The sequence below is a fragment of the Toxorhynchites rutilus genome, chromosome 3 (assembly GCF_029784135.1).
Source record: "Toxorhynchites rutilus septentrionalis strain SRP chromosome 3, ASM2978413v1, whole genome shotgun sequence".
Taxonomy (NCBI): Eukaryota; Metazoa; Arthropoda; class Insecta; order Diptera; family Culicidae; genus Toxorhynchites; species Toxorhynchites rutilus.
In genome coordinates, this window is record NC_073746.1 from 151,321,120 (window position 1) to 151,339,881 (window position 18,762).

Sequence of the window (18,762 nt, forward strand, 5' to 3'; positions counted from 1 at the left end):
GCACTTAATTTCTTAAAAAACCGTCGACCAACTGGTCATCGTTCTAGAAAAATGCACTCGTTCGTTAAGGGTTAAATAGTCAAAAATTTGAACGGGTCGAGTAATTTTATAGTTTTATTCAAGTCGCACAGTGCTCCTGTGGCCAAGCGGTTAGCGTCACACCTAACGGGGGAATTTTTCGTCTAAGAAATTTGCTCCGACTTGCACTGTGGTCACGTGTATTCTAGAACTTGCCACTCAGAATGCATTCAAGGTGTGTTATTTGGCATAAAAATCTCAAATAACTACTAATAAAAACGCAAACAATACTACGTTGAGAGGGTTTTGTCCATTTCAATGTTGAATACTACAGTAAACACACTTGATGCAACTCTGTATATTATTTGGGTTGAGGTTCAAAAAAAACTTCAATGCACCGCGTATCCTCGTTTATAACAGAACCAATGTAGTGAAATAATTACATATTTCATCTAAGGAGGTGCTCTTAAGGCCACATGAACCGGAATACTGTCACCACAAATACAACAAAACCAGAGAAGATTGTTTAAATATTTATTATTTATATTTTCGTTTGTAGCAGAAATATCTTATTTCGTCAATTTGTTATATTGTTGGCCACCATTGCATATATTACACCAAGAATGCAAATTTATATGTATTCATTTTCGGTTTCCTCATCGTCAATTTGGAAAATCTTTGTCACCGCGTCTGTGTTCAGTTGTTTCGGCCCTTCACAACTGGTATCCATACTGGTACAAGTCTGTTCATTCAAGAGAAGAAGGAAATAAAATATTCTTAGTAGTCAGAAGAATTTAATTTTTTTTCCCCGGAAGCTTGTTAGAATAGCTAGAATATTCCGCTACAAATAACGAACAAACATCACATCATACCTGGCAGCTGCACGCCTTCGGTTCCATATATTCGTACATCCTTGCCTCTGGATCGGCTTCCGGGTGGCAGTGCCTCAGTGTAGCCACTGAGCGTGTTCGTCCGGCGTGCACACATACCGGATGGTGAGACCGTTTGTACGGGAATCGCCAGTCTGAGATTTCATTTGAATCACACCGCCCATAACAGGACCAAACACTAACATGATCCCAGCACTCGCGCCCTTTACTGTCCGTTTGTGAAACACGGTAGGTGAAAACACGCTTGTGGCAACCCAACATGAGGCCCCGCTTACTGAATCCGACGTTTTCTTCGGCACTCAGTGCACACGCAATAATCGTTAGAACCCATATCGTGATAATGTTAATCATGATTACACAAAACTTTGTCACTTGAATTTGAAACAAAAATGTGTTGATTGCTGAAAATTGATTTGGCGCTTGCTATTAATCCAATTCACTCATCATCCATCTCACGAATGACTGCGAGCTGGCTGTTGGTCAGTGACTTTTTATGCATTTCTTTTTCATTCGAAAGGACTTTCGCGCGCATGGCAGCAGAATGTACGTTGTAACCCACATGGCTAGCAAATCTCCACTTGCCCCCAGAGAGTGGTTCTTCAGCAGCCGTATTTTTGAGAAGCGCAGAAATGTCAGTTGAGTGGATCGGACTCTAATCGGGTTAGCATTCGAGCAAGGATTATGCGAAAAATATGAAAATTTTATTGTTTTGTTTTGTAATCTCAGGATATCGAAATAAAAATAGATTCTGACTGCGTAAGTTGTGGTTGAATCAATTATATAGTCAACGTTAGATACAAACAGCTGGCGATATATTACTATACCATTTCTGCTGATCCTTGCTTAATGATTATCGCATTGCCTTTTTCCAAAATATTACAATTTTATATGGTTGTTTCAGTCGAATGAACTTATTTTTTAATTAATAAATGTCCGAATAGAAATTTGGTAATGTCAAACGAATGAACAAAATGAACCATAGGAGTGCTATAGGAATGTTGCAAAGCATTCGTACTCCAAACAACTGTTTGTAGTTATCAAGAATCAATCTGAAAAGTGAATCGTTGGACCATGAACCGGCAGATTTATTGGGGACTAGTTGACCCGGCAAACTTCGTCCCACCCAAAATTTACCTTCAAACATTTACATTTTCTTACTATGAGCAAGTTCATGGGTCCAATCTCAGAACTGTTGATTGATCTTCTAATCGACCCCGTTGAATTTACCTTTTACTATAAAATTCCTAGTACTTCTACCAAAACTCATCATTTTAATATCAGATTATTTTCAGACACAATTCTCGTTCAAGATTTTTCAACCACTTGCAAATAACATGTTTCTCCGTTACATGGAATAAATGTTTTATACAGAAAATATGATAAAATAAAGACAGCCCTAAATCGGACAATTACTTCCTCGAGTTCTGCTCTTATCAACACATTCAGCGATACTTTATTATTGTTATATATAGAGGAAGATATAGGAGTGCGTTTCATCACATTTAAATCCATTTCCAGTTTCGAACAAAGACCAATTTCGCTAGCGCAAACATCAAATGGACTAACAGCACTTTTCACTATGTAATTGTAGAACATATGGGAATTTAATTTTCCGAATTTTCCCTTTTTCCTTCAGAGTTTTCCGAAAATTTTCAATTATCAAGTTTGGTTGGAATATTTTTGGTTGAAATAGGTGTAATATTTTTATGGGACCCCCTCTCCATTCCAAAGGAGGAAGGGGTGTCATACCATCATAGGAATATTTCTCATACCCAAAAACCTCCACATCGCAAATTGTGCTTGATTAGTTCTCGAGTTATGCAGAAGTGTGTGTTTCGTTTGTATGGCAGCCCCCCTTAGAGAGGGGGGAGGAGTGTATTCACCATAGAAACGTTTCGTGCCCCGTGAAACCTTAACATGCCAAATTTGGCTCCCTTTTCTTGATTAGTTTTCGAGTTATGCAGAAATTTGTATTTCATTTGTATGACAGCCCACCCTTAGAGAGCGGGAGAGCGGGTCAAACCACCATAGAAACATTTATTGCATCCTGAAACCTCCACATGCCAAATTTGGTTTTGTTTGCTTGGTTAATTCTCGAGTAATTCAGAAACTTGTGTTTAATTTGTATGGCAGCCCTCCCTTAGAAAGTAGGGAGGGGACTCGAACTATCATAAGAACCTTCCCCGACTCCAAAAAACCCTACATAGCAATTTTCATGTCGATCGGTTCATTTTTTTTTATATTTATTCTTTCTATTTTGGTCCACTGCTTCGTTTTTTCTTCTTTTTGTTTTTTTGGTATGGGACGTTTCATATAGCACATGGACACTGAAAGAATTTAGATAATTTGATTTCTTCATAACTATATTGTGTCTGCCAGACCACTGTCGGTCGAATCGTGTCCACACTCACCTGCGGAAGCTGTTAAGGGAGGACCGATAATCAACAGTCGGTCACGTGCTTCATCACGGCAGGAATCTCTCTAATTCCTCACTACTGGTGTCAAACCACCATAAACCCTAAAACCTCCACATGCAAAATCAGAGAGAGGGGAGGAGTGTCTATTCACCATGAAAACGTTTTGTGTCCCCTAAAACATTGGCATGACAAATTTGGCTCCATTTGCTTGATAAGTTTTCAAATTATGCAGAAATTTATGTTTCATTTTTATGGCAGCCCCACCTAAGAGAAAGAGGGGAGAGTATTTAATCACCATAAAATCATTTATGCACCCTAAAACCTCCATATGCCAAATTTCGTTTCATTTGTTTGTTTAATCCCCGAGTAATGTAGGAATTTGTGTTTCATTTGTATGGCAGCCCCCTCTTAAAGAGGGGGGTGGAGAGTCTAACCACCATAGAAACATTTATTGCACCCTAATTCACATGCAATATTTGGTTTCATTTACCCCTGACTAATTCTCGAGTAATGCAGAAATTTGTGTTTCATTTGTATGGCAGTGAACCCTTTGAGAGGGTGGTGGAGAGTCTAACCATCATAGAAACATTTATTGTACCCTAAAACCTCAATATGCCTAATTTGGTTTCATTTGTGTGATTAATTCTCGAGTAATGCAGAAATTTGAGTTTCATTTGTATGGAAATCCTCCCTGAGAGGGGGGTGAAGAGTCTAACCACCGTAAAAACATTGGTTGCACCCTAAAACCTTCACATGCCAAATTTGGTTTCATTTACTTGATTAATTCTCGAATAATGCAGAAATTTTTTGTTTAATTTGTATGGCAGACCTCCCCCCCCCCTTCGAGAGCGGGGAGGAATTCCTTACTATCACGAAAACCATCCCCGGCCCCAAAAACCCCTACATACCAATTTTCATGTTGATCGGTTCAGTATTTTCTGAGTCCATAATAATCAGATATATATATATATATATATATATATATATATATATATATATATATATATATATATATATATATATATATATATATATATATATATGTAAGCTGCCAGGCAAACGTTGTTCTGCCAAATAAATTATTTCTAGTGAATATTTTGGGTGTTGAATAAAACACACTAATGTATTGTAAGTGTGTTTGAATATTTTAACGATCTTTAAAATAAATCGAATGTGACCGATAAAAAACGAATTAAATGATTTGAACGAAAGGTTATATGATGCTTCTTGGTGTATTTCATAAACGTAACTGACATGTTTGATCTCTTAAAAGTTAAACGTCAACTGAAAAAAGTAATATAAGTTTGTCGTAAAGTAGAAAAAATTAAATATAAAAAATCAATATTTATTGCTGTCTCCTTCTTAGAAAATACGTGCATGTGATTTTCAACATGGCTTAGTTTATAACAGCTTGGTCTCGTTCATAAATTGGAAAACAGCGATACGCCAGCTAACTTCAATGGAGCTGATTAATCGGCCTGTTTGGAATCGCGTTATTTTATCGTTGTCATTCAATCGAGGAGTATTCACATCGGTAATCTAAGTTTGAAACACAGCCATATTGATTCCTTTATTCATGGATGTTTTTATTACTCTTCACCGATTTGTAGAACTCAATATTCATATATGCATATGAGTGATCGGATTTTCAATTCGATCGGAATCGACTTTTACACTCTTAAATTCGTTCGCCTTGTCGCGAAACAATGATCAAAATAAGTCATCCGTATTTGTGGTTCAATTTACTCTCTGTCTGATCGGCATAATTCCGGAAATAATTTTAAATTGATGAAATTTGAATGAAAATTATTATTCGATTTCGTTTGGATTTGTTTTAAACGTGTTTGAATGCTAAATTTTGCGTGTTTATTCCACACGAAAAACCATTACTATTTTTGCTTCATAGAAATGGAACATGGAGACCAATGTCGTTTACGTCGAATTGCGTGGCAAGGTTGTCACATTTGCTCAACTCGATTGGACTTGAGTTTAAACAGAATGCAAAATTGCGATTTTTCCATTCAACAGAATAAAAACAACAATATGTGGGGACGAATACAATCGAACTTCATTTTGTGTTTGAACACACGCGCAATGTCATGACAATGCATTGCGCTTTGGCCTGGCTATAACTAAAGCTGTGTCGGCTTTGCTCATGATAGTGTCTCGCAAGTGAATGTATTATTCCTCGCACCGCTTTTTTTTATTGTATAGTAAGAATTGCAGTCGTTAAATCTCTACCTTCGCGTATATGTCGACCATAAATTGTTGGCACAGCTTACGATATCTTGAATTGGCGTTTCTTGACCATGTCAAATCACCATATGATAAACATAAAAATCCTTCGAGCGCGCCCTCTGTTTGTTTCGTCGTATGTTCATAAATATTAAATCAAAATGAGAAATGATGTTCATAATGAATTAAGTATCTGTGACGGGGTCTCGTTGGTCTAATGTTTATGCAAGAGATTTTTCGATAAAGAAACCCTTCTGACTTGCACTGTAGTCACGCGTATTCTTGAGCTTGCCACTCCAGAATACATTCAAGGCGTATTGTTCGTCATAGAAATCTCAACTATTTACTAATAAAAATCACTCAAGTAGTACTACGTTGAGAAGGCAAACCTTGGGAACGTTAGTGCCATTGAAGAAGAACATAGCGAGGGTCGTGCGAACGGTGTGTGTCAACGATGAATTCCAGATTATTGTTTTTTCTTCGCATTAAATTTCTCGTGTCACCGTGCTATCATGATTCCAGCAGCGCTTGTGCTTTGGATCTACACACGTGCTCTCCAGCTGATGTTTTATCAGGGTTGATGGCAATAGCGTGATTGTCATTTTGTAATCCGAGAAAATGTGGTTTGAAGAATTTCGATAACTCATTGTGTTCATTCAAAAAGGCTTCCAGCTCGTCGGAGACGCTCGCTGCTTTAGATGAATTGATGTTGCTTGGGTATTTGTAGATGGATGTTCAATGAAGCGGGCGTTACGCCATCAGTCATTGAACAACTTAAATAAATTCGTTCTTTTGAAAAAACGAACAACGGTTAAATTATTAGAATATTTTTGACACAAAAATAATAAAATTAAAAATAGGGAATTGGGGTCAAAATTTAAGGTTATATGTATGGTATGAAGTCAAATTTTTGAAAAAAATATCCAGATCTTTTTTTCGGCATAGAGCCACCCTATTCGGTATTAAATGTATGGTTATCGGTATCCTACCGGTATCATATATAGTTTACAACCTATTCTCATACCTACCAAGTATTTTGAGCATAATTTCATCAAAATTGGTCGAGCCATTTCGGAGGAGTTCGGTAACAAACACCGTGACACGAGATTTATATATATATATATATATATATATATATATATATATATATATATATCTACGGCAGAGAGTTCTGGATTGTAATTACGGAGATTACGGAGACTCTGTTGAGCAGGTCGTATACCGGAAAACTTCCTGCTACTTTATTCCAAGTATGCTGCATCGGATGGCCCATTTTTCAGGCGAAACATATATCCTACGCTGGTAGAAGTCCGGTTGTTTTAAAGCGGTCCTCAAACCAATATATGAATTATTCATAAGACTGGAATCGATCTCCAGAAAGGGCTCACGCCATTGACCGGAACAGGATCCCAATCAACTCTTTCTAGAATTAGCATCCAAATCCAAATAATTCCTTCTGGATCGTTTAAACCACTTTTCATACATGCCCACCAATTGAGCATATTCTTTGTAAGCTGCGACAAGAAAACGATGACTATCAGCTGAACTTTTCTAAAAAAAAATGGCATTTTTTCCGGTATTCAATGCGTTAAAAAATGGGTTATTTCAACGTGCACACCTAGTAGATACGGACGATACTGATATCCAACAAGATGATGACTTTTATGGATGTGCCGTGAATAAATCGAGTTATTGCGCAAGATGGTAAAATTTCACGTTTCGGACACGTCAACTGACCACCCAGATCATGTAATTCAATACCATAAGATTTATTGCTCGTAAGTTATGTTATATATTAGGTTTACGCCAACCATTTATAAATAATTTAAGTTCTGAAAACGAACATTAAACCATTATCGCTCATATTGGGCCCCATTTTCGCGAAAAGGGCAGAGGCGGCCATTTCGAAGGTAGTGTGCTCCATACACGACCCTCATGTCTCTACTTTACACTCATTGAACATTCCGAAGGCATATCAAAAATTAAATAAACAAATACATTGCACCTTGTTGAAACACCATTCAACTATATTGTCAGAGTTGTGACAACTTTTCTTTGACTTTACTAAAAATATATATCCGATTTGATATATTAGAACTTCAAATTAGTTTCGCCCACAGATGTCGGATGGGGATGTAAAAAGTTGTATAGTTCTCAAAAGTATCCAACATCTGCGAGTCGGTCTTTGTTTGGCTCAAACTGGCTCTTGTATAATTTAGATGATATATATTTAGATAATTATGGTCCACTCTATCCAATTTCATTAAGCATTTCCATAGCCATAGCCGATTTTGCTTCAGCACTACGAAAGGATTTCTCTAGAGATAGGCAATAGGCAAAAATCGAAGATGAACCAAAACACGTGTAGGAAAAGCAGTTGTCAAAAATTAACTGAACATTCAAAGTAGCCGTACTTGTCAGCATAAGTGAAAGACATGAGTACCAACATAATGCCACAAAAAAAATCTAGAATCGAATATTTTTGAGCAAACCTCGAATATAAGAAACTTGATTGTTTCAATCAATTAAGTTAAATCCCTTTAACCACTCTACCATTCATTGACTACCTTTGGGTTTCATCAAAGACGAAGGGGAAATTGTTCATTCAAATTAAAATATGTCTGTGTTGAAAAATCGTACAGAAAAGTTATAGGGATCGAATGGAAGTTGGTTGGTAACGTTAAATGAATTTAACCTATTGACATAGTTGACAAAATATTCTGTTAGTACACAAAATAAAAAAAAACAGAAAGAATTCTATTTTTTATTCCTTTCCGATATTTTTGTTCACTACATCTACACACTAGTGCCGAAAATATTCACGTTCACGACATTCAAATACGGCGAATTTCAGCCTACCTTGTACTGATAAAATGATGTCCACATACCACGTTGACAACTTTAGGGAAAGGTAAGGGATTACGGAAATGTCCATGCTTGTCCATGGAGGGGGTTGAAATAATGTCCACGTGAACACGTTAAATATTTATCTCTCTGTATTAACCAGATTCTTTTAAACTTTACGCCCATTCTGAGTACTCTGTACTCATCAACGAAAAGATTGACTTGCCTGAGAGTACTGCCCGGTCAAATATTCATATTTTTCCAATGGCTGAACTTCTTTCCTGAAATGTATATTCTGAAATGTAAAATGTATATAATGTATATTCAGAAAAAACGCACATGAACTGGAATCAGTTTATTCCAATCGGTAATAAAGGACCCTGAACTTCGTCAGGATAACACACACAAAGAATGTTGGAATGTTCGTAGTATTAAAACTCATGAGTTGAGGTGTGGGAGAACTTTTTTGAGAAGAGTTTCCGAAAATTGAAACGAACAAAAAAATTTTCCATGGGTGCACGGGACGTACACTAGAGATCTGTTTCTTACAATGATGTTTTTCATTAATGATATCTGAAATTTTATGTAGTACCCTTCTATTGGGGTTTTCTAGAAAGTCCATGCTGCTACTGATGACAATCAAATCGAGACACTTATCAAGATTAATCTTCGGTACACCACATGAGTTTGTAGATTCGCTACAGATATACATATCGCAATCCGAACGATATCAAATTTTGCATTCTGCGATCAACATTTGCACAACCCGATAGGATTTGACTCGATTAGATTAAAGAGTGCAACATTGTGCCAATTTCAAATCCGATCGGATTCCGGAATAAGGGTTTATTTTACTAGAAAACATTTGAAAGAACGCATCTCAAACTGCGATTTGTTCCATAAACGCAACGAATATGCATATATTTATAGCGAAGCAGGTTTTCGCCTGGAGGAAGTCATGGTATGGGTCTGGTTAGACTGGAAGAAAATCTGTATTACGAGTGTCTCCGCCCAGATAGTTTCTGAGCAAAGTTCCGAAGTAGAGTAGACTGGCTACCCGATGTAGAAGTGATGAGATATGATCGAATATAATCAAGACGCTTGATGTATACTGATCGACGGATTTATTGTGACTGACTCTGTTCTGAACATTTCTTGCCCTATTTATACCATTGGTCCCATAGTCATTTTAATAGCGCAATTGTTGTATGGGTTGCGTCTAGAATATTCGCCATAAACAATTACACTTTGTATAGCGGGTTCGTTTCCATCCGTTCCAATCTTTTGACAATTTGTTTGTTATTGTTTTGTATGTTGTGATTGTTTGTTTTGTGTTGTCGTTCACCGCTAGCGGTAAGTACTCTGTGTTGTACAATTATATGCAATCAATAATTATCCTTTCAGGTGATTGTTCTGGACATAAAGGTAAGTGACAATAAATATACTACTATATAACTGCGCTAATTATTCTCGTTTTCCAGATGTGGACTCAGGATGAGTGTTTCTAGTGTGTTTAGTGTGTTTAGTGTGTTTAGTATTAAGTATTTTATAGCTTTTTTTATGTGTTGAATAGAGTTTTTATGAATGAAAGAAAATGTGTGTTGTTTTTAATTTGTCTGCCTGTCTGGGCCGTAACATTCCGCCCACCAAAATTGGGATCAATTTTCTCGGTTTTGATTGTTGTTTTGGTCTTAGGTTGATGAGTTCTCGTAACCGGTTAAATGTTCGCTTTGATGTTCGTCCGATGTTCGCTAATGAAGTATTTTGGTATCTTCGATGTTCGTTGTTGGCCGCCCACCATGCAAAAGTGTGCTTGTTTCGTCCGCCCACCGTGAAGAACTGATGAGCTTGAGTTGATTCGAGGCGTTGCAAATTGATTCGAGGTTTCGTGTGCTGCGTAGACTTACATGGCCTTCATGTGTGCTCGTATCGTCAATTTGAGTGGCGTTCGATGCGATGCAATTGGTTTGCGTTGATTTGTAGAGCGTTAAATTTTGTTCCGTTGCTTCCCATTGCGATGTGTTCTGTCCGCCTGGATCGAACGCCAACGTCGTAGACGATGTTGGCCTCTCTTTTGCGGCAGCTAGGCAGAATGCCGAAGGCTTGATGTCCTGCTGTGAGTAAGCTGATGTGTACGATACGTGGTCTAGATGAAGAGCTAAGCGATATAGCTTGTCCATCGCTGCCTTTGTATGCATTGGAGATTTCGTAGGGTGAAAATTGCTGTCGTGTTGGTAGGATGAGCGACTTCGCTGGTCCATCGCTGCAGCCGTTGACTTGATTGGATTGGTGGATGATAGCTTGTATTGCTCGGCAACCACAATGTATGCAGGATCAGAAACTTTACTATACAATGTGAGTCGGCCTGCATACCATTGAGTGGTCGTTGTTGAGGTTGTCGTAACTGTCACCTGATCAGAGTCGCCGTAAGGATCTGTAGTCGATTGTGCGTCGTCTCGATGGGAGGCTAAGCGATTTCGCTCGTCCGTCGCTGCCTCTACCGATGCGGTTGAGTCACCCGCCGGTGATGAAGAAAAGATTGTACTGTCGCTGGGATAGGTAATGCGATGTCGCTCGTCGATCGCAGCCTCCGTAGACTTGTACAGTCTCTCCATTTCACGCTTATTTTTCACCAACTCGAAGGAGAAGATATCGCCGCCACGTTGCTCAAGAAGCTCATCGAAGATGATGAAGTAGTCTCCCCATGCTTCAACCAGACTTTCTCGTTCAGCGTTGAGGTAATCGCAGCTGGTTGAATCGTGATCCGGTGTGTTGACTCTTGTAGCGATGTTCTGCAAACGTCTGACCGCAGCGAATAGTCGGATGCGGAGTCGATCCATGTTTCGACTGCGGTTCGTGCGTCAGGATCACGAAGTAATCCTGTCTACAGCGCCAATGTCTCCGCCCAGATAGTTTCTGAGCAAAGTTCCGAAGTAGAGTAGACTGGCTACCCGATGTAGAAGTGATGAGATATGATCGAATATAATCAAGACGCTTGATGTATACTGATCGACGGATTTATTGTGACTGACTCTGTTCTGAACATTTCTTGCCCTATTTATACCATTGGTCCCATAGTCATTTGAATAGCGCAATTGTTGTATGGGTTGCGTCTAGAATATTCGCCATAAACAATTACACTTTGTATAGCGGGTTCGTTTCCATCCGTTCCAATCTTTTGACAATTTGTTTGTTATTGTTTTGTATGTTGTGATTGTTTCTTTTGTGTTGTCGTTCACCGCTAGCGGTAAGTACTCTGTGTTGTACAATTATATGCAATCAATAATTATCCTTTCAGGTGATTGTTCTGGACATAAAGGTAAGTGACAATAAATATACTACTATATAACTGCGCTAATTATTCTCGTTTTCCAGATGTGGACTCAGGATGAGTGTTTCTAGTGTGTTTAGTGTGTTTAACGTGTTTAGTATTAAGTATTTTATAGCTTTTTTTATGTGTTGAATAAAGTTTTTATGAATGAAAGAAAATGTGTGTTGTTTTTAATTTGTCTGCCTGTCTGGGCCGTAACAACGAGCTTTTACCAAGCAACTAGTCTCGATGAATTCCAACAAGTACTGCTCGCAACTGAACGTATTAAAATCAACGATACAGAAGGCTTCTAGGGCACCTCTAAGACTCCACTCGCCTTACTCACCAGATATTGCATATTCAAATTATGAACTGTTAAGATTCCTGTAAGAACTTCAACTCACAACACAACAACACAAGCAACACAAATTGCGAGAAATATTGTGGAACAAAACGGTTAATCTATAATCGTATGAATGTATGTCTATAAAAATTATGCTTTTGATTTCCTTCTTAGAATCGGTGGGATTTTTTTTCCGGACAATATTTAGGATGATAAAAGGGAGGAAACCCTGTCTGGAAGGTCGAAAAATAATACAGATTCCTGTTTTTTTCGGAATAAAGGAGGAATAAAGTGAAGTGTTCGCGTAATTTGGTTATCATTTAAGATATATTTGATCAACATCGTTTTTTTATTTATACCACTTCTGTATTGTTTCGAGATTCACTTTTGTTCGATAAATGTCAATATCTGTTTTCAAACAAAGTGCTTGATTTAATTGTCTAATTTTTTGAAAACACAAACAGCCAGCCAGCTTTAATAAAAATAATCGAGATTAGATTCACAAGTGACATTTGATATAAGTATGGAGATAACGTGAAAGGAGTTTGGAATAAAATAATAAGCTTACTGGATAATGTTGGAAGAAAATCGCAGAAAAATTTAAAACAAATCGTTACGATTAATAAGAATATCGTTTTTATCAATAAAACATGGGAAAGAAAATAGAAACAAACTCGAAATGAAATTTAACGCGAAAAACCCATAATGTTGCCTTTTCCGGATCCCTGGTCCTTTCTTTTTTCTAAATATTGAAATAAAATACGTTCTCAATAAAAATTCACTTCAAGCGATGAAAATCAATTTGGCTTTCGTGATAATCATCTGAAATTATTGACGGTGAGGAAAGGCTTTACAAAATTCATTCGTGCTGTTTTCGTTCAATATACTAGACAAAGTTCACGCGTCTCGACTCTTGTGTAGTACTCATCATGACAGATATGATGTTGAGTTTCAACAGAAGCGAATTCATCCGACACTGGGAAAAAGTTAGTTCCTCCATTCGTGAATAAATTTAGATAATTTGTGGCACTGCAACACCCGCCATAACAATATGTAAGCTTCGTAATGTTCGTAATATGTTTCAAAAGCTGAAGGTTTAAGCTTTAAAATGATATCATTATTTAAATAATAGGAGTACCGGTAAGTTTCTTCGTTTTTTTTTTCAAAAATCAATGCTTTATTCTGCAAAAATTGTTACATATTTCATATTCAAAGTATTGCCTTTCTAGAGGCGAATGAACTAAAATGTTTAAACCTTCTTAAAGCCAAAAAAGAAGAAGAAGGAAGTATTGCCCATCGCTAGTCACAACTTTTTCCCATTTTTCTGACAATTCACGGATCCCTTTGCCGGTTTGTCGACTAACCACGAATCGATCCAATTTTTGACTTCATCAAAATTGCAGAAGTGCTGGTCAACTAAGCCATGTTGCATCGATCGAAAAAGGTAATAATCGGACAGAGCAATATCTAGAGAATACGGCGGGTGGGACAGAACCTCCCATTTCAGCGTTTTCAAGTATGTTTTGACCGGTTTCGCGACATGCGGCCGAGCATTGTCGTGCTGCAAAATAACTTTATCGTTTCTTTGCTCGTATTGTGGCCGTTTTTCCTTCAGTGCACGACTCAAACGCATCAATTGTCGTCGGTAGAGGTCCCTCGTAATGGTTTCATTCGGTTTTAGCAGCTCATAACACTCCCCGTAAAAACACTCTCGTTTGTACGAAATTCGACATATTCGAAGTAGCAAAAAACTATGTTGTTTACGCTTCAACTTTTTGACATATACTGAAAAAGACGCACAATGACAGTAGCTTTCCAACGAATGTCTGGGAATTTGATTGACTGGAATAATAATCAAGTTACGCCATCTGTTGTAAAACCGAAGAAACTTACCAGAACACCTAATATAATGTTTCGAAAGTTTCGAAAGACTTTCAAAAGTAATAAAAAAAGATCTGCATGGTGGAGTATGATTTCGAGTTTGAGTCACTGTATATTCGAATCAGTATATAATCGAGTCCGACCTGTAATAGTAATAGACGAATTTCATGCCAACTCGACTGGTCGTTGGCAGAACCATCTTAGAGAGCAGCGAAACGTTGTGGGTGTAAACATATGCGTCTTTGAAACAACATACTTGAAATATATAAAAAAGTATTAATCTACTTTATTGAAAGGACCAAAAAAATTTTTCATGGATTTTACAAATGAAATATAACTCAAAAACTATAATACCTACAAAACTAGAGTCAAAGAATAAAATTCAGAAAATTGAATGTCATAAAAAACTACCAAAAAATTTTTGAAAAAAATTCACTGAAAAAAAATTAAAAATTAAAATTCATTTTTCTCAAAAATGTATTTTTAAAAAAATTCTCAAAAAAATATATGAATAGCCATTGCAAATTCCAACAAGTCGTCCATACATCGAAAGATGGGCCCTTTTTACAGGGAAAAAGTTTTTCTAACAACTACTTTTTCATGTTTTCTTTGAAGAAATTACAACCAATCCTAAATAAAAAAAAAATGTGTATAGTCAAGATAGCGATATAGTGTATTCGAGAATGTTTTAGATTTCATTAAAATATGAACTTTCGTCGAAGACGTCAACTTTCTATCTTCTATAGTTTCTGGAATATAAGGCATTTTGGTATGGAGACCCCTGAAAAAAAAATAATGTTCTACTCGTTACATTTTTGTGTGTTAATTCTCGCGTTTGACACGTTCTTGAATAGAAAAACATTAGTGAATAGAAAAAAATTAGTGGGTTATATCTATGATATAACCGCAAACTTGACGTGGGACTAGGTTAGCTTAGCAATCATTTGTTTGTATTGATTAAATTTTTGATTGAATGAAACAATTTCCGAATTCAATCGAATTCAATATATTTGCTTTGTAAGTAAACAGATTGAATAAATGCCATGTAAGGTCAATTCATGCATTGTGATAGATTATGTTCTTCGTTACAAGTAAATTTAATTACAGTCCTTTTTCGTTTGGTACGATGCCTAGGACAAAATATGTGAAGGGAAGAATTAGCAAACGATTATTTTATTTTACATTTCCTTCTGAAGTTTGCATCTCTCAAGTGTACGTACTTCTCAAACCGCGAATTTGTTTGATTTGATGAACTTCAGGTACTCAGTGCCACAAATTCAGTGAGTAGAAGATATGAAGGCATATCCTTCAACCGAGCCAAAGCGTTGTGTTCGTATCCGTTTTCGTAATCCGTGTTAGGAAAACACTTTTCGGAGTGCAAAAAAACATGCGGGTGCAGAAGTACCCCCGGCTTGCATGAATCAACAACTTCAACTTATACCATGTTCAGGAAACATATTCTAGCCTGCACAAAGGCAAGTGAGTACAAAAGTACTCGCAGTTTGCATTTATTTGCAAAACCGATTTCCCCAGACACCTTGGTTTTGAAGTCTGTGTTGGGGAAACACATTTCAGTCGGAACAAAAATACCCCCGACTTACATGTATTTGCAATGCCAATTTCCCCACGCTCCTTGAATTTAAAGTCTGTGTTAGGGAAACACATTTCAGTTGGAACAAAAATACCCACGACTTACATGTATTTGCAATGCCAATTTCCCCAAGGTCCCCAAGGCTCCTTGGTTATGATGGCTGTGTTGGGGAAACTGTAAATCGGGCCAATCAAAACAAAGTAGTTAGGGCGTTTAGATAACGCTTAACATTTTACAGTTATTCAATTGTTTATCTAATGATAAATAACATTTAAATAATTGCGATAGATGCGTAGAAATATTCCCTATCAATTGATGCAAACATCTTTCCGATACATTAAGAAATGTTCGAGTTATAAGCATTTGGAATCTTTCATTTTTTCCTGCATGTTCTGCGTTTAGGTTTTCATTTTACTCCCATATACTCCGGTTAGACGTTGCCCCACGTCAAAAAGTTAGCAGAGCATGTTAATCGCGATAATTTATACATACAAAACTTACGAATTTAACATTAATATTAATTTTACGAAGAAAAACATGAAAAAGTTGATTATTTTTCCCAGTGCCCATCTTCCTATGTATGGGTGACTTGTTGGAAATTGTTTGGGCTATTCCTATTTATATTATTAGAATTTAAAACAAAACATGTTGTAGGGAAAAATAAATTTTAATTTTCGAAATATTTTTTTCTCAATGATCTTCAAAAAAAAAAAATTGATATTTTTTAATCAAACATAATTAATTCCCTACATTTTATATTATTTTTCGAAAAAATGTTGAAAAAAACTAAAAAAAATCAATTTTTTTCACGCAAAATCTATCAGACCTACAACATTTTAGTAAAACAATGAAATGCAGGAAATTATTTATGTTTTCATAAAAAAATAACAAGTAAATTGTTGAAAAAAAAATCATTGAAAAAGCATATTTTGAAAATAAAAATTCATTTTTCTTGTCAGAGAAAATAGTAAAAAGTGTGTTGTTAGAAAAACTTATTCGCTGTAAAAGTACCCATCTTCCGATGTATGGACAACTTGTTGGAAATTGTAAGTGCTATTCATATAATTTTTTTTGAAAATTTTTAAAAAATACGTTTTCGAGAAAAATGAATTTAATTTTTTTTCAAAAAATTTTTGGTATTTTTTTATAAAAATTCAAACAATTTTCTGCATTTAATTTTTTGATCCGAATGTTGTAGGTGATCAGGCGAGAACCGTCGGAATTAATTATGCGGAAACAACGAACTATTTGAATTTTTCGATATTTTTTATTTCGAAAGAAAACGCGCGAACTGTTTTGTGGATCAGATCTGGGGTAAAAGAGGCTGCGCCTAGTTGTCTGGCTTCTTTTATAGCCAAACGGATCTGCCAATCTATTCTAGCTTTCTCTCTCTTGCCCTAGTCGCAGCTAGGTTTCAATTTCAGTATTGGGTTACGCAATAGATGATGGGATAAACAATAAGAGATTTTTTTGGGGGATAGGATGCTGCTGATTCGATAGATGATAGGCTGCTCCAACAGAAGGTATTATAGTTTTTGAGTTATATTTTGTGTAGTCTAATTCTTTTTTGAATATTTCAAGTACGCAAAGCTGTTCAAAAGACCCATATGTTTACACCCACAACGTTTCGCTGCTATCTGAGATGGTGCTGCCAACTCCTTAGACGAGTTGGCATGAAATTCGTCAATAGTAATGTAAAATAATTTTCATGTACAGCGCGGACTCGATTATATACAGTTTTTATTTTATTTTCACTGTATATAATCAAATCCTGTATATAATCGAGTCAAAAAAAATTGTTTCATTTGTTTTTTTTACATGTATTTTTCGTTTTTTGAGAATAAAATAAGAATTTGATTATTGATTCATCCTCTTAAAGTCAGAAAACACCTTTCTCACATGAAAAAAATTATCCAGATTTAAAATTTATCCATATTCTCTTAGGAGGTGATAGACGTTCATATTTGACGAAAAAAATCCCCCTAGGCATATGTTCGAATTAAAACAATGACAGAGTTATAGAACTTTTTTTGTTTCGGACTCTGTTGCCTCAAACTGGTACTGGTTAAAACTGGTTAAAAAGTACGCTACAGAAAATGATTCTGATGCTTTCATTTGAAAGATGTGAAAATTTAGTACAGAATATAGTAGTGGTACAACTAAGTTAATGGATTTTAATAACATTTTGGAAGTGAAAAATTTAAGAGTTAATAATTTTTAATGTGTTATTATTAATTTTCTCCTGAAAATTTATATTAAACTAGATTGTTTCTATCAATCAAATTAAAGTTCTCAAACCACTCTACAATTTGTTCTTTGACGCTCAACTTCTATCGTTGTCAATTTCGCTGCAATATCGATATAAACAATTTCTGGTGAAAATTCAGGCAAAACCTTCAAAAATCACGATTTTAGCCACTTAAACTTCACCTTAACGTTGAAAGGTTACATTTCTTCGTGAAATAAGCCATATTTGAAATATAAAAAAAAATATTTTTTTTCCTAACTGTATATAATCGAGTCCGACCTGTACCGCTAAATTATTGGTAATAACAGGCTATGAAATGTTTTTTCATGACGAAAATACCAAAAAAAAACTAAAGAAAAATTACCCTGAAAAAATATATTTTCGAAATTTAATTTCATGTTTCTAAAAACCGTTTTTTCCTAAATTCTCAAAAAAAAATATGAATAACCCTTACAAGTTTTTTATGTTTTTAATTTTTTTATGTTTTTAATTTTTTTATGTTTTTTTGACAAAAATACAAGTTAGTTAGTTAGTTAGTTGTTGTTAGAAAAACTTTTTCCATGTAAAAGTGTCCATCTTCCGATGTATGAGTAACTTGTTGAAAATTATAGAGACTTTTCATACGTTTAACTGCTATCTGAGATGGTGCTGCCGACTCGTAAGACGAGTTGGCATGAGATCCGTCGATTTCAGTGCCAGCATAAGTCACGCAACCGATTTGCACAAAAAATAGTATAAAAAGATGTCTCACGATACAAAATCTTTATTCTCGAATAATAAACGATACAAAGTCGACAACTGAACCGCTTAGGAACCAACACACTCGATAGTTGCAGCGCGATCGCCATTTTTTTTCCTTCAGAGAGCGTTGTGTGACTTATGCCCCACCCTGTATAAGTAGATTTCATTGCAAACTAATGGAGGTCACAACAGGTCGAAAATGCAACAAGACTAACTAAAGATCCCATTAGATGGATAAAAGTGG

General features: G+C 36.0%; 1 protein-coding gene across 1 annotated transcript; it reads right to left on the minus strand.

The window, feature by feature from the left end:
- Positions 1 to 575: 575 nt before the first annotated feature.
- LOC129778430 (thyrostimulin beta-5 subunit) lies at positions 576 to 1,354 on the minus strand. Its single transcript, XM_055785317.1, has 2 exons — positions 891 to 1,354; positions 576 to 760 (listed from the first exon to the last, which is right to left on the minus strand). Exons 1-2 carry the CDS (start codon positions 1,257 to 1,259, stop codon positions 650 to 652), a joined length of 480 nt encoding a protein of 159 aa, XP_055641292.1. The 5' UTR covers positions 1,260 to 1,354; the 3' UTR covers positions 576 to 649.
- Between the last annotated feature and the right edge of the window lie 17,408 nt (positions 1,355 to 18,762).

What these genes read in the sequence shown, in the direction of transcription:
- LOC129778430 (XM_055785317.1), bottom strand. Translation starts at nt 1,259, where the DNA reads ATGATTAACATTATCACGATATGGGTTCTAACGATTATTGCGTGTGCA. An exon ending in CGAAGGCGTGCAGCTGCCAG is followed by an intron (nt 761 to 890) that starts GTATGATGTGAT and finishes TTGAATGAACAG; the next exon opens with ACTTGTACCAGTATGGATAC.